The 14,078-nt window shown below is 37.8% G+C and overlaps 1 protein-coding gene across 1 annotated transcript in view; it reads left to right on the plus strand.

Annotated features, from left to right (window-relative positions):
- The window catches only part of Cntn6 (contactin 6), a 241,485-nt gene that overhangs the window by 174,559 nt on the left and 52,848 nt on the right, over nt 1-14,078 (plus strand). Inside the window, 2 exon segments of the mRNA XM_090324028.1 lie at nt 1,083-1,212; nt 3,727-3,877. Of these exon segments, the coding sequence (XP_090180154.1) occupies nt 1,083-1,212; nt 3,727-3,877 (281 nt within the window).

The raw sequence follows: 14,078 nt of genomic DNA on the forward strand, positions 1-14,078 counted from the left end.
GATTTGTATTCTTTTGTGTGTGTGTGCCAGTCCTGGGCCTTGAACTCAGGGCCAGAGCACTGTCCTTGGACTTTCTCAAGGCTAGAGCTCTACCACTTGAGCCACAGCACCACTTCCAGCTTTTTTCTATGTATGTGCTACTGAGGAATCAAACCTGGGTGTTCATGCATGCTTGGCAAGGAATCTACTACTAGGCCAAACTCCCGGTCCCAGATTTTGTATTCTTTTTCTATAGATTACCTTGAATCCTCACACAGGCTTGTAAGAGGAGGACAGTTATCATTCATTCATATAGATGAAAGCAATAAGTGTCAGATTAAGTCATTCACTTCTCCAAGGTCATGTAGCAGCTAGCAAAAGTTTGACTTAGCTTTCAAAACAGTCTGAGTCTTTCTACTAGAACTCAGATGAAGATCATGAACTTCAATGAAATTAAATCATTTTTCCATGCTCACACAGCAAGTACAGTTAAAGACATAGCTTTCTATACTTTGTTCAATATCAAGAAATAGTTGCCACCCCATATCTTGTTTTTATGAAGAACAACTTCTCCAAATTAAGCAGAATGTAAGTAACTTAAGTAATTGTCAACATTTTTCAGCCTAAACATACTACCTTTTACAATGTATGAAAAATGCAAGAATTGGTAGTTTTCTCATTAAATTTTCCAGATAATTGTTAGTTCTTCATTTTAATTGGCACATGCAAGCATGAATAGACTCATAAAGAACTTCATTGTTTAGTTCCTGAATATGGTAAATTCCTTTTTTTTTTTTTTAGCTTCAGTAGCCTTTCCCCATATGCCTTTTGCATGTAGCATGGGGCTTCCTCCAGCTTGCTTTTGCTTTTGTCATATTTTCAATGTAGAAATAAATACCTGGAACACATACATGCATATATATGCATTTTTTCTATCTGTCTGTCTGTCTATCTATCTATTCAACCAATTCTTCAAGTTATTGTAGTAATACACTAATGAACCAAATCAGATAGTCATTTACAAATGTTCTTCAATAAAGTGATGCTCAAGAAGATGTTTATGTTTACATGCTCACATTTCCCCGTACCTTTTCCTTTGTTAGGAGAGAATTCAAATTGAAAATGGAACCCTTATTATATCTATGCTCAACATATCAGACTCTGGTATTTACCAATGTGCCGCAGAAAACAAGTATCAGATAATTTATGCAAATGCAGAATTGAGAGTCTTAGGTAAGTCATTCATTTATCACCAAGAAATTCAAAATGACAGTTTGGCAAGCTATGATCTGATCCCCATTTTTTTCTGTAAATTAGAAATTGCTTTCTGGTAGAATACTAAGAAATGTTGAAATTAGCACGCCATGGAATTCAAGGCGGTAATTATCCTTCTGTGTGCGCAATGCATTGGGGTTAAGAAAGCACTCCTCACTGGGTGCATCCAAATGCAAAACATTCAACCAACTGATTCTCCCAGGAAATGCTAATTGAGCTCAACTCAGAGGGAATCCATTAGGAATATTTTAGCTCTAAATATAAGTAGAAGAAATATATTCTATCTCATAGCCATAAGGGGGGAAAAAACCCTCAAAAGTTACAGCGACAGCAAACAGTGATTCACCTTTATCTCCTAAAAAGGAGAACAAGGGCTATGGAGTTGAATGGTACGACTTGACAGCTCTGTTAATCCTTTCTCCACGTATTTAGAGATGCGGGCTTTCAAAAGCTACCTTAGCTACAGAAATCGAGTCATACCCAAGGCAGAAGAGGGAGGTCAAAGAACTAAATAGATCTGTGCTTCTCTTTCTTTTTTCCTCTCCTCTCCTTTCCTTCTTTGCTTTCTTTTTGCTTTCCTGTGTCATTACCAGGACTTGAATTCCAGGGCCAGGGCTATCCTTCACCACATCTCTAATCTAGCTATACTTTCACAGAAAAAGCAAACATCCCCCAAGGTTCAACAATAAACTCCTTTTCAGTCATTAACACTGTGTCTTGCTGGACACTGGGGACTCATGCCTGTAAACCTAAGAAAGCTGAGATCTGAGAAAGTCAGCTTGGGCCAAAAGGCCCAGGAGCATGTAACTTCCAATTAACCACCAAAAATCCAGAAGTAGAGTCTCAAGTTGTAGAGCCTCAGACTTGAGCAAAAAAGCCAAGTGATAGTGTGAGACCCTGAGCTCAAATGCCAGTACTGGCACTAAATCAAAGAAAGAGAGAAACAAAACAAAACCAACTAGATCACACATCTATCCAAATACCAAAGAAAAGTTTTTTTAAAAAAATCTCCTATAATCCATACTTTTAAGATCAAAGCAATTTAAAAATGACACCTGGTGAAATTCAGTGTTTTGTGACACAGTGAATTCATGATCTTTTACCCCAAAGCCCTTGCAGTAGTTCAGTAGTTGAAAGAACAAAGGAAAATAAGGAGTAAATATAAAATAACAAGAAACAAACTTAATGAGCTTATGGGTGGCAGGTATCCTCTCTTTCGTTCATTTCTTTAATCATGATTGTTCTGTTGGACATAATTAGGCCTAAAATGTGATTGTTATTATCAAAACTAAGGTGATTATTGCCTTCAATAAACCCAGGGTTCATTGAGTAAAAGCCAGACTTAATATGGGATGATTCTTTTTTAGTCAGGAACCAAATTGTTGCTGTTTGAACATATGGTAAAATAAACATAACTTAAATTGAGGACATGGTTTTCAATTTGAGATCACAAAGAAAATGCATATAGGTCAAGAGAAGCAATTCCAGAAACAAGAGCACAAAACCCGGTATATCTGACAACCCAAGTTCACGAGCACTTCAGACTGGGGATAGGGATTGGACACGTGGCCCCAGCATCCAACAAGGAGAAAGAGTTGCATCCTGTCCAAACTGCGATTGTCAAACCCTTGGTAACTGGTTATTTGTTCAACAGTTGTTTTGTCAAAACAAAGCTGAGACTGACAAAGGCAACTTCTAAACTTTGTATTCAGCCCATCTTCTTTGCAGAGCACTGACTCTATTTGCAACTTTTAAGTTTGCCAGACAAAAGGCGCTATAGTGATGAAATATTTGTGATTTATCTATTTCATTTATGTACGCATATATACATCACAGAAATAGATGTTTCAGTGATAAGTATAATATGATGTATATGTATGTGTATATATATATATGTTACAAATACAAATTATATCACACAGAGATCAATATAACTAGTCCTATTATACTTTAAACACATCAGCTGGAAAATGGATTTGGAACCTAGATACATAAGGCCAAATAGGATAAGGCTAAATGAAAGGATCCAGGATAAAGAAACAAGAGCCATATAATGTATGATTGTGGTGCTTAATGTACTATGTTATTTCTCATCTCCTTTGCTGTCCCTTGGTTATCTCATATTGTTACAGTATCTTACCTTGTTATCTGATATATATATATATATATGTATATATGTTTATTGGTTTATTTGAAATAGGATAGGGAAGGGCGGAAAACAAGATGAAGGGAGGGGGTTGGGGGAGAGAAGTAGGGACAAAAACATGAGAAAGGGTTGCAATGTTTGTCTAGTAGTGCTCCTTCTATCCAGCAAATATAATGTAACCCTTCTATTAATTACAATAAAAATATATTAATAAAAAGAAAATGATTTGGACTGCAAATATTTGATTGTATCTATGATGCAGAGTTGGTTCTTGAGTCACTGCATGTTAATTAAATGGGTGAACAATGCATTTCATTTGTTTTTAGCCTCTGCTCCTGATTTCTCGAAAAATCCCATTAAAAAAATTTCAGCGGTTCAAGTCGGTGGGGATATTACTATTGAATGCAAGCCAAGTGCATTCCCCAGAGCAGCTATTTCTTGGAAAAGAGGACCAGAGAACCTAAGGCAAAGCAAAAGGTAAAAATAATCTTTATTTTCCAATGTATCCTGCATATGTTAAAGTACCATCATCTAGGTTTTTAAAGTTTACTAATTCTTCCAAACTTCCTTCGTTTATGGCAAAGTTTCACCAGCCTGTCTACAGATGCCAACATTTTTCACATACTAAAATAGAAAAAGGATCTCATACTTCTCAGACCCTATTTGTGTAATTTGATGTTTTCAGTGCATGCACTTGTAATAGATACATTTTAAAGATTTTTTTTTTCTTCATGGACTTGGAAATCTTTTGTTCCCACATTGAACCTTCTGAGAAATCATTGAGAGAAACATGACACATACACACACACATACACACACACACACACACACACACACACACACACAGGCTCATATGCACACACCTGGTGTTGTGGTTTTAAAATAGTCACACAGGTGCTCACCCCAGGAAAAAGAATGAATTCACCACAGGAAAAGAAGTAAAGTGCTGATGGAGAAAGAATAGAGGTTTTTTTTTTCCCCCTCACAATGGATGCAGTTGACAATTCCTAAATCAGAATTAGTCTTAGAACACACTTCATTCCATTGCACTTTCAAATTATTTATGATGACCAGACACAGATTTAGCTCTGTTTTATTGTCCTATCTCCTATCATGTTAAGGAATCAGATATACACTGAAAATCTATGAATGAGCTGTCGTGTGTAAAATATGAATATCATGTCTTTAAATCAGTGAACACACCATTTTAGTATCCGATGTGTCGTTAATTCATATCCTGATCTGGCGAGGCAGATAAAAGGCATGGGAAAGAATGGACAACTAAAATCTAATAAAGCATGGCAGTCGTTACTCTGAGAGGAAGGAGGACCAGAAAGAACTTGAAGATGGATTGAGTCCTAAATGTGACAGTCACTGCTTTTATTTCTGCCAACTGCTGTTTTGTCTGAAGGCAGAGCCAATGAAAAGACTAGGCAGCATTTCAGGCTAAGCGACAAAATATGGGTCTCTTATACCAGACAAGAATATGTTCATGGGCAGGATGAGGGTGTCATTTTGTCATTCTAGTCCTAAGTAGGCACTAGTGGCCAAAGAAGAGAAGTAAAAGGGAAATAAAATGAACAAAACCTGATGTGGGGCATCTGTTCTGAGCCACTCGTGGTTACCATTGTTTTCTTCCTGATCTCTCCGTGGGAGTGATGAACATTTTTTTATTTCTCTTATTCCCTCTTTATTTTTTTCCTCTAAATGTATATGTATATATATATGGACTAAAACATTGTCCATGATGGAGATTATATTGCATTTGTCTATACCAAGTCTTGGCCTAGACCCAGAACTCAAGAGTAAATATCTTCAAAGCGGGCAAGTGTTCCAAGAAAGGTGGACTGTGTGAAGAGAAAGGCTATTCCAGGGGGTACTGCTTCAGGAAGTGAACACAGAGGTCTGCTGTGAAAGACCTATGATGAGGGGTCCTGCTGAGCTCCTGAGGTGCTACCTGTCTAGCGGATTGCTGCCAGCAATCCCAACATATCTGGGTGTGGGTGCTTTCTAAAAGTTTCCTCTTTCATTCCTAAAATCCAGTGGACGTTTGAATACACCACTGTGGAAGGAAAACTCAACAGATCCCCTGGCATCCCACATAGCGCTTGGAACTGTGGATCTGCCTTACTTAATAAAGCAATTCTAAAATTTCAACCCAAAGGGCAGCAAGGGGTACCATTTACCTGTCAGGGCCTTTGAAAAGGAGATAGAAAAAGAGGACTGAACAAATTCACAGAAACCAGGGTAGGGAAAATATCATGAGTCACTTAAGGGATATTGCTATTTGAGACAATACTTTAGGTTATTGTTTTTCCCTGTGTTTTTGCCCTATGTAGAATGACTATGGGAACTTCTTAGCTTCAGAGCTAATAGTTATTAGTCATAGCTAATAACTAGTAGTTATTAGTCATAGCAAGTTCACTTCAGAGGAATTAACAACTACTAATAATATCCAGTTCAATATTGCCTCCCTGTGTTTAAAGGAATAATCTCTGTAAGTTAAATTTACAGACTGTTTTTCCCTAATTCTATTTCTTGTTGTCTTAGGATTTCATTACATGTTTTAACAAAAGAAAGAAAGAAAGAAAAAAAAACAACAACCAGGTTATCTCCTGAAGGTGCATTGTTTAAGGTTAAAAAAAATAGGGCCTAAGCAGAAAGCACTAATTACAACCATCCATCTTTACCTGGTCCAATGACACTAAGCAGTAGTTTGCAAAGGGTCACAGAAGCAGCATCTCCACAAGACTGTTTCTCTGCATGGTTCCTTCTCTGTCCCCTCTTCTATTGCCTTCTGACCTGCCTGGTTGCATTAAGTACATGACTTCAAGCTGCTTTTTGAAAAGTAGTGCATATAGGAATCCATTTGTGTTGACTGCATCACTTTTTTTTGTAGTCTTTTAAAATGGGGACTTCTAAACAAATGGAAGGTATAAATATGATAGGAAGGTACAAAAGAAAGAAGGCAGGAAGAAAAGGAATGGAGGGGGGAGAGGGGCAGGGTGGGAAGCAAAGAGGGAAGGAGAGAGGGAGGGGGGAAGGAAAAGAGAAAAGGGAAGGGACAGGGAGCAAGAAAGAAAAGAACGAAAAGGAAAAGAAAGGAGAAATTATATTGTTCACTACAGAGATGGTGTGTTGTACTGAAAGGAATCTAGTTCATATTGAGTCCTATTTAGAATATAACTTTAGATAAGTTATTTTCATCTATAAGCCTATATAAAATGAATTTGAAAATCTATGTTGCTTTTTTTTAATCAAAGCAATTCAAATGTTATCTTCAAACCCACCAGGTTTAAAGTAGATCCTTTCGTCTATAATGATGGCTTGAAGCATTAGACAGAATATCACTCCTTATTCCAGGATGGAAATCTCCCTTTAAAATCAGAATCATCAAAGTACATCGCAAATCTTACCATGGTAACTGCACTGATGAGAAAGTAACCACCACGGTGGAAGAATGCTTTTGAGAAGGCATAATAGGCAATACCATAAATCCTTACCTTTAGAGCATGCAAAATGAGACTATATGATTTAGTATGTACATGTGTGTGTGTTGTGTGCATATGTATGTGTGGTGTGTGTAATATGAGTGCAGAGGCAGACATTAGTGATTGGAATTTCTAAGCAAATAAAATTGAATATCCAGCTAATCATAGATGAAGTTTGGGTCATAGAGGTTTCTCCAAGAGATCAGTTTTTAGATTTGATTATAAAATGCATTCGTTTTTGCATAAGTAGATATTTTGTTCAGTCATTATTGACCTTCAAAGGAGAAATTGTTCCGTTTGGATTTTAGGGATGATATAGCCTATTTCCTAAATGTTATAGTACCAGATCCTAAAATCAAGTATGAAACAGTATACTTTTTCTATGATGATGATGAGAATGATGGTGATTATAATGATGATGTGGATGATATTTATGATGATGGTGCTGATATGGTGTTGATTTGCTACTAGGAATTAAACTCAAGGTTTTTTAACTGCCAGCCAGGCATTCTATGACCCAAGCTGTGTCCTAGTGCTTTGAGTATGTTTTCAGGTAGTGTCTCAGTTTTTTTTCTTTCCATACTGTCTTGGACCATGATCTCCTAGTTTTGCAGCCAACAAAGTGGGAATGGCAGGCACCTATCATGAACTGTTAATCTCAACCGGGTTTGGAACTGAAATCCTTCCAATCTTGGCTTTTCACATAAATGGGATGATGGACATTTGCCACCAACATCCAGATTGAAATATACATTTTTAATTTTAATTTTATTTTATTGTCATGGTGCTGCACACAGGGGTTACAGTTACATACATAATGTAATGAATACCCTTCTCTTGTTTTCCTCCCACTTTCCTTCTCCCAACTTTCCCCAGTTTATAAAGTTTATTTTCAACATATTGTCCTTCTAAAATGTCACACCAAGTTAAATTTTCTCCACTTGAATCCCAAAGTATACCAAAATACATACTCATCTTAACCAGTTCAAACATATATTCACCTTAACCATTTCAAAATATATATTCACCTTAACCATTTCAGAGTAATTTATGACTTCTCTGCTAAGATCTGACTCAACTGTATATATAGGAGGAAAGAAAGTGTTAGATAAAGAAAAAAATTTACATTTTCACAGTGACTCCTAGTAGAATTGTTTAGTTCTTGACCTTGGAAATGCTTAGGTGCAAAAATATCCAATTTTTGTTTTTGATATAAAACTTTGATATGGTACTATGTACTTTGAAATTTCTCTATGAATAACTCTGGCTGCCAATAAAGTGTAACTACCTAGAGACAGTTGAAAGGGCCCTAAAGAATTCTACTCAAAATAATCATCCTGCATTGCCTACTTATAAAAACGGCAGTAATATATGTATTTTGATAATGTCTCCCTCTCTTTTATGACTAGAAACCATCTATTAAAGAGCCAGTAGGCAATGTAACTCCCAGTGAAAAAGCAGGTTTCCTGTCTCCTTTTCTATAACTTTTGACTTTCTGAGAGTACTAGAGGACAATTTCAATTACTTGTCGTTTGAGACTGGACATGCTTGCCTATTTTTTCTACTTGATGTGTTCTCATTTCAGATCTAGCAACATTTCTTTTTTTTTCTTTTTTTTATTGTAATTAATAAAAGGGTTACATGATATTTGCCAGATAGAAGGTGCATTAATTCACATACATTGATACCCTTTCACATGTCTTGGTACCCGTTTCCCTCCCCCCCCACACCCCCCACCCATCTTGGTTTTCCCCCCTTCCCTATCAAATTTCAAATATCCAAATACAAATAAGTTCAATATATCAGATAACAAAGTGAGATACTATACCAATATGAGATAACCAAGGGACAGCAAAGGAGATGAGAGACAACATAGTACATTAAGGACAACAATCATTCATTATATGGCTTTTGTTTCACTATCCTGGAGGTCCTTTTAATTAGCTTCACATTATATGTCCTTATGTATCAAGAGTTTCTAGCAACATTTCTTAATGTGGCTAACATGTTCCTTCTTTGGCTATGAGCAGTCATCAAAGGCCTGATAAGAATCTATGTGCATGTCTAGGAAACTAGTCTGCCACCTGATAATAGATTAATGACACTAAAATTAGTCCAAGGGTGGTTTGGTTTCCTCTAGGAATGAATGATCAAGCAACATTAGTCCCATGATTTCTTCACAGATATCAGGGAATTCGTTATAGGCTTTCAATTGAATACAGCAAAGCTCATCCTTTGAGAGGAAAACCAAAGTAGTTTTCAAAACAGCTCTGCATTAGAAATCAGAAAGCCTGGGTCCTGGTTTTAGTTCTCTCATTGAGCAGTAGTCTGCCCTGAATAAAACTGTTACGATAGCATTATTTTTTTTTGAAATGACTGGTTAAGATGAAGTGAAGAATGATCAAACACTACGCTTATGTAGTAGAGCCCGGTTGCATATATTACATAACCATAACTGATAGACGTTACCCTGGCATGTGGAAGGTATGCTTTTCTTCTTTTATAACTTACTACATGTTTCAGTGGTTTACTCAAGTTACCACCTTACTGAGCTAAATAGGATCATGGCCATGAATTATCAAACAACTCAAATGATCCATGATTAAATGATCCTAGAGATTACAGAATTTTTCCTCACAGCAATGTGTCTGTTATTCAAGGGTAACCAGCAACACCTTGAAGCATAGCTTCAATATTCACCACAATCCTGAAACATACACCTTAATAAATACTTAACGTTGTTAATTCAATGAAAAAAGAATTCAGTGTGAAATCACTTTGTTTCACTGACTCTATAGATTCTGAAATGATCCCAAGAGCTTTGCCAATTAAGAGATCCATTATGTGTCCATTTGTTAATTCACTCATAGACTCTCCAAATGTTCTTTGAGATCCTGTTATATCCCAATTGTATTCCTATAAAATCTGAGGAGATAAAATCGTAGTTGGTGGCATGAAACATATAATTCACTTTGGCCATTCTTAGCCTTTTAGAAAAGTTATTTAGCATGAAAGATTGAGTTTTCAGCTGCTGTCTACTTCCCACTGTTAATAACTTAGAGCAAATCCTTTAATCTCTTTGGTTCTCAGTCCATCCACTTTGAAGGAAACAGTACTCCGTGTGTGTGTGTGTGTGTGTGTTTGTGTGTGTGTGTGTGTGTGTGTGTGTGTGTGTGTGTGGCTTGGTTCAAGCATCAAGCAGCCGTCTATGGTGGAAACACAGGCTCTGTGGGCACTGTAAGCGTTTCCTACCATCCTCTATGTGTGCAATATGTGCTGCCATCATCCCATCCTTATTCAGATTCCAGGTGTGCATGCTTACGTCCAGCAGGCAGAGGAACAGCAGTGGAAACTCAATGGGAATATAGATGAGGTTCATCTCTGCAAGGCATTGTCAGGCAACTGAGGGAATCAATTCCACATCTGCTAAGTTTGATGAATCACTTCTGCTTTTCCTTGTGGAGACACTTAGCAAGAGAGCTGACAGAAATTAAAAAAAAATCCTAGATGTGTGCCCAGAAACTGCTGGCCACCTACTCAGGGATCATCTCCTGAATTTAATCAGAAACGTAAAACTCACTAAACAAGTCAGCTCAATGCTGTGCTCTGACAGGCAGCAGGAAACACGATGCCCAGATCATTTGGGTTTTGATTTCAGTGGACATGCAAGTTCTGGAGGCTAAATTCAAAGAAAGGAAAAGAAGAAAATTTGTCCCATTATTGAAAGATTAATAGAAGGAATCCATACATAATTCATAACATTGTCCATGTTTCCTTTAAAAAAATGATAAAATCAAATCCCAATGCATGCCGAATTGTCAATAATAACAAAAATAAGCATTCTAAGCATCTTCTATTTGCTGGAACCTTTACATATCTCTAAACACTAGAACATAGTTTTTTTTTTCCTATACTCCGATAAAGTTAGAAGGATCAATGTCATCATAGACTAAGGTAGTTAGACAGCTATCAGAAATCCCTGGGGAAGTCTCAGAGCTCCAATACAAAGGCGCTTCAACATGCACAATCAAGTTCACTCAACTAGAGATTCTACCTCTGGAGAATGGGTCTCAAAATGTGATCATTTTCTATAGGCTTGACATAAAAGGGGATCTTTGTTCTCTGGAACCAATTCCATTAGCTTTGCCATACCCACGTATATGTTTTTGATGAGACCCTATTAAACCAAGGATTATGTGTGCTTTATCCTACGCAGTGCTGCCATTAAACCCTAGGTGATATTGGGGCACTGGGTAAATGAGTCCCTTTGAAACTTGAAACCAAGAGAAGCCATTAGATGTTCAGGAATCTTATTCAATTTATTTGTATCTTGAAATAATAGCTTTATCATCTTTAAGTGGTTAAGGAGTTGCCGTTTTAGAGTAGTGTTGTGAGTACAGAGCAACTTGACCAGTCTCATCCCTGTCAAATAGTGCTAATGCCATATTTTTGCCTTCACAACCCATAATTGGAGCCTACGCATGTCCATTTATTTTACCTGGCTTTCTGAAATCTCAAGACCATTCTTGTGGACAGAGCCACTGAAGTATTGGGTGTGAGGAAAGCTGTAAAAAGAGGTAGGGAAGCCAAGATATATGAAAAGGAGATGAAGGAGAAAGAAAGAGTCCCATAGAGAGTATTCTCCATGACAAGAGAGAAGAGATTGCTTTTGGTCAAATCAGATGATCTTTCTCTTGTTTTCATCAGTAAGCAAGTACCTCTGGAAAGACCTATTTAAATGTCATAGCATGAAGAATAACACAAATGGGAAACAGAACAAAATGCAGTTCATCTTCATTGACTTTTTCTCCTGGATTAAACAACCTGGAAAAAAATGGGCTCTTTCTGCTAGAGAGCCTATTTATTGCTCAACCTGATGACAGGAAGACTTTCTGTGGCCACTTTCTCTCTTGGGATATTAGCCTGCAGGGATCTGGAGGAATGGAAGAGAACCCCCTTCCATGAGTCTCTATCCCTATTTGATGCCTCTCAGTATTTTATAATGGATACCATCTAAGTTAACACTGCTTTCTTTTCCCTTTTCCTTTTTTCTCCCAAACATTAATAGTATTAATAGTGCTATGACCACTCCACACCTCTTTTCATGGCAGAATTAGACACGATGCCTCCATACAGCCTTCTTTAGCCTTTCTTCCTCCTTGCAGAACTACCTAATGAACAAGCAGATAGACCTAATTTTCTTTTGCATCACCCACTCCTTAATTTAATAGTACTTTGTACACCAGGTAGCATGGATATCAAGAAGGCAAATGAACCATCTGTTCCCATGTTTAAGGAAGAATGACAGTCTGCATAGTGCCAGGCTTATTAAGACCTCCCTTCTGTGATGCCTCTGTGTAATAAAATTTTAAATTGTTCATCCTCAACTCCTCAGAGCCTTGTTAAGGTGAGCCTTTCCAAGGGAATACATGTGGAAGATGTCAGGAATCATCCGATTCCCCTGCCTGTGTCATAGAAGATGTAACAAGCTGAATTCCTGCATGTGTCCCCGACTACCTTGCACTTATTTTTCCCTCTTGCTGTCTAATTCCCCTTCTTTTATTCCCCTTAGCCTCCACCAGTCTGGGGGCACTTACCCCTTCACACAGTGCATACAGAACCACCTGCCTGCCTGGGTCTGGGGAAAAAAAAATCCCTGCTTCATGAAAGATGCAAAGCTTCCCTTTAAGCTCAGCTTGTAAGTCTGGTGAGTTCTGACTTATGTTGCACCATGATTGCCCAGACATCTTCAACCAAGGGAAATCTATCAAAAGAAAGGAAGTTCACAAAAATAAATACCATCTCATGAATTCTTCTACTACATCTGGCAAAGGGAGGTAGGCGGACTGTTAGAGTTGTTGTGCATTCATTGACAATATCTCTTTGATTGTGTATCAGAAAACTTTGATAGCAAATGGGGAAGGCAGGTTGTGCCCAGGATTTTGATTCAGTGGCAGAGGAGCAGTGCAGAAGAACCCATATTTTATAAGCTTACCTTTTCAGACCTCAAGTAAAGCTGGGGCTGTTATTACATTGGAGACACACTGGTTTGATGCAGACGTGTTGTCATCCAAACACAAGCTTTCTTCAGTTTTTTGTTTTCTTCCTTTCCCCACCCTTCCTCAGGAGTTTACTTTCTATGTTAAACTTTTACCTCTTCATCTTACTTCACCATGGAAAAGATGTTAAGTCTTCTGCTCTCTTACATTTTGAACATATGAATGGCATTCACCGACTGTTGGTGTTCACTTCTAATTTCTCAGTGACATTTCTATCTTTCAAAATTCATATAAATATTCAAGAGCATAATTTTATAGACAGAAAAGGTCAATTTTCCATGTAATTTATACAAGTGACCTTTTGCTCTTGGTTTGATGCTTTAGAAAAAAGAGTGATTACTTGCATACCCAAATACAATCATATCCCTTACTTACAAAGAAAATGGTGGTTCACCTGTTACCCATCTATTGATGATGGTGAGTCTATAAAGATAAATAAGATAAATAAGCAGCGAGAGAACCGATGCTGACATAACACAGTTGAAGAAATATAATCCAGATCAATATTGTCCCTAATTGAAATGTCATGTGATGTTCCCAGAGCATTGTTCTCAGTCTCTTGCTATTAGATTCCTTCCTTTCTTTCTTTTTTCTTCTTTTTTTTTTTTTAACCAGTCCTGGGCTTGAGCTCAGGGCCTGAGCACTGTCCTTGGACTTTCTCAAGGCTAGAGCTCTACCACTTGAGCCTCAGCACCACTTCCGGCTTTTTTCTATGTATGTGGTACCGAGGAATTGAACCCGGGTCTTCATGCATGCTAGGCAAGCACTTTAACCACTAGGCCAAACTCCCGGCCCTCCTTCCTTTCTTTCTTTCTTCCTTCCTTTCTTTCTCTCTCCCTTCCTTCCTTCCTCTCTCTCTCTCTCTCTCTCTCTCCCTCCCTCCCTCCCTTTCTTTCTTTTTTTCTTTCTTTTTTGCCAGTCCTGGGAATGGGCTCAGGGCTTGAACATTGTCCTTGGACTTTCTCAAGGCTAGCACTCTACCACTTGAGCCTCAGCACCACTTCCGGCTTTTTGCTATGTATGTGGTACTGAGGAATCAAACCTGGGTCTTTTTGCATGCTAGGCAAGTACTTTAACCACTAGGCCAAACCCCTGGTCTCTTTCTTTCTTTCTTTCTTTCTTTCTTTC

Source organism: Megascapheus bottae, chromosome 33 (genome assembly GCF_031878675.1).
Source record: "Megascapheus bottae isolate mThoBot1 chromosome 33, mThoBot2.hap1, whole genome shotgun sequence".
Classification (NCBI taxonomy): domain Eukaryota; kingdom Metazoa; phylum Chordata; class Mammalia; order Rodentia; family Geomyidae; genus Megascapheus; species Megascapheus bottae.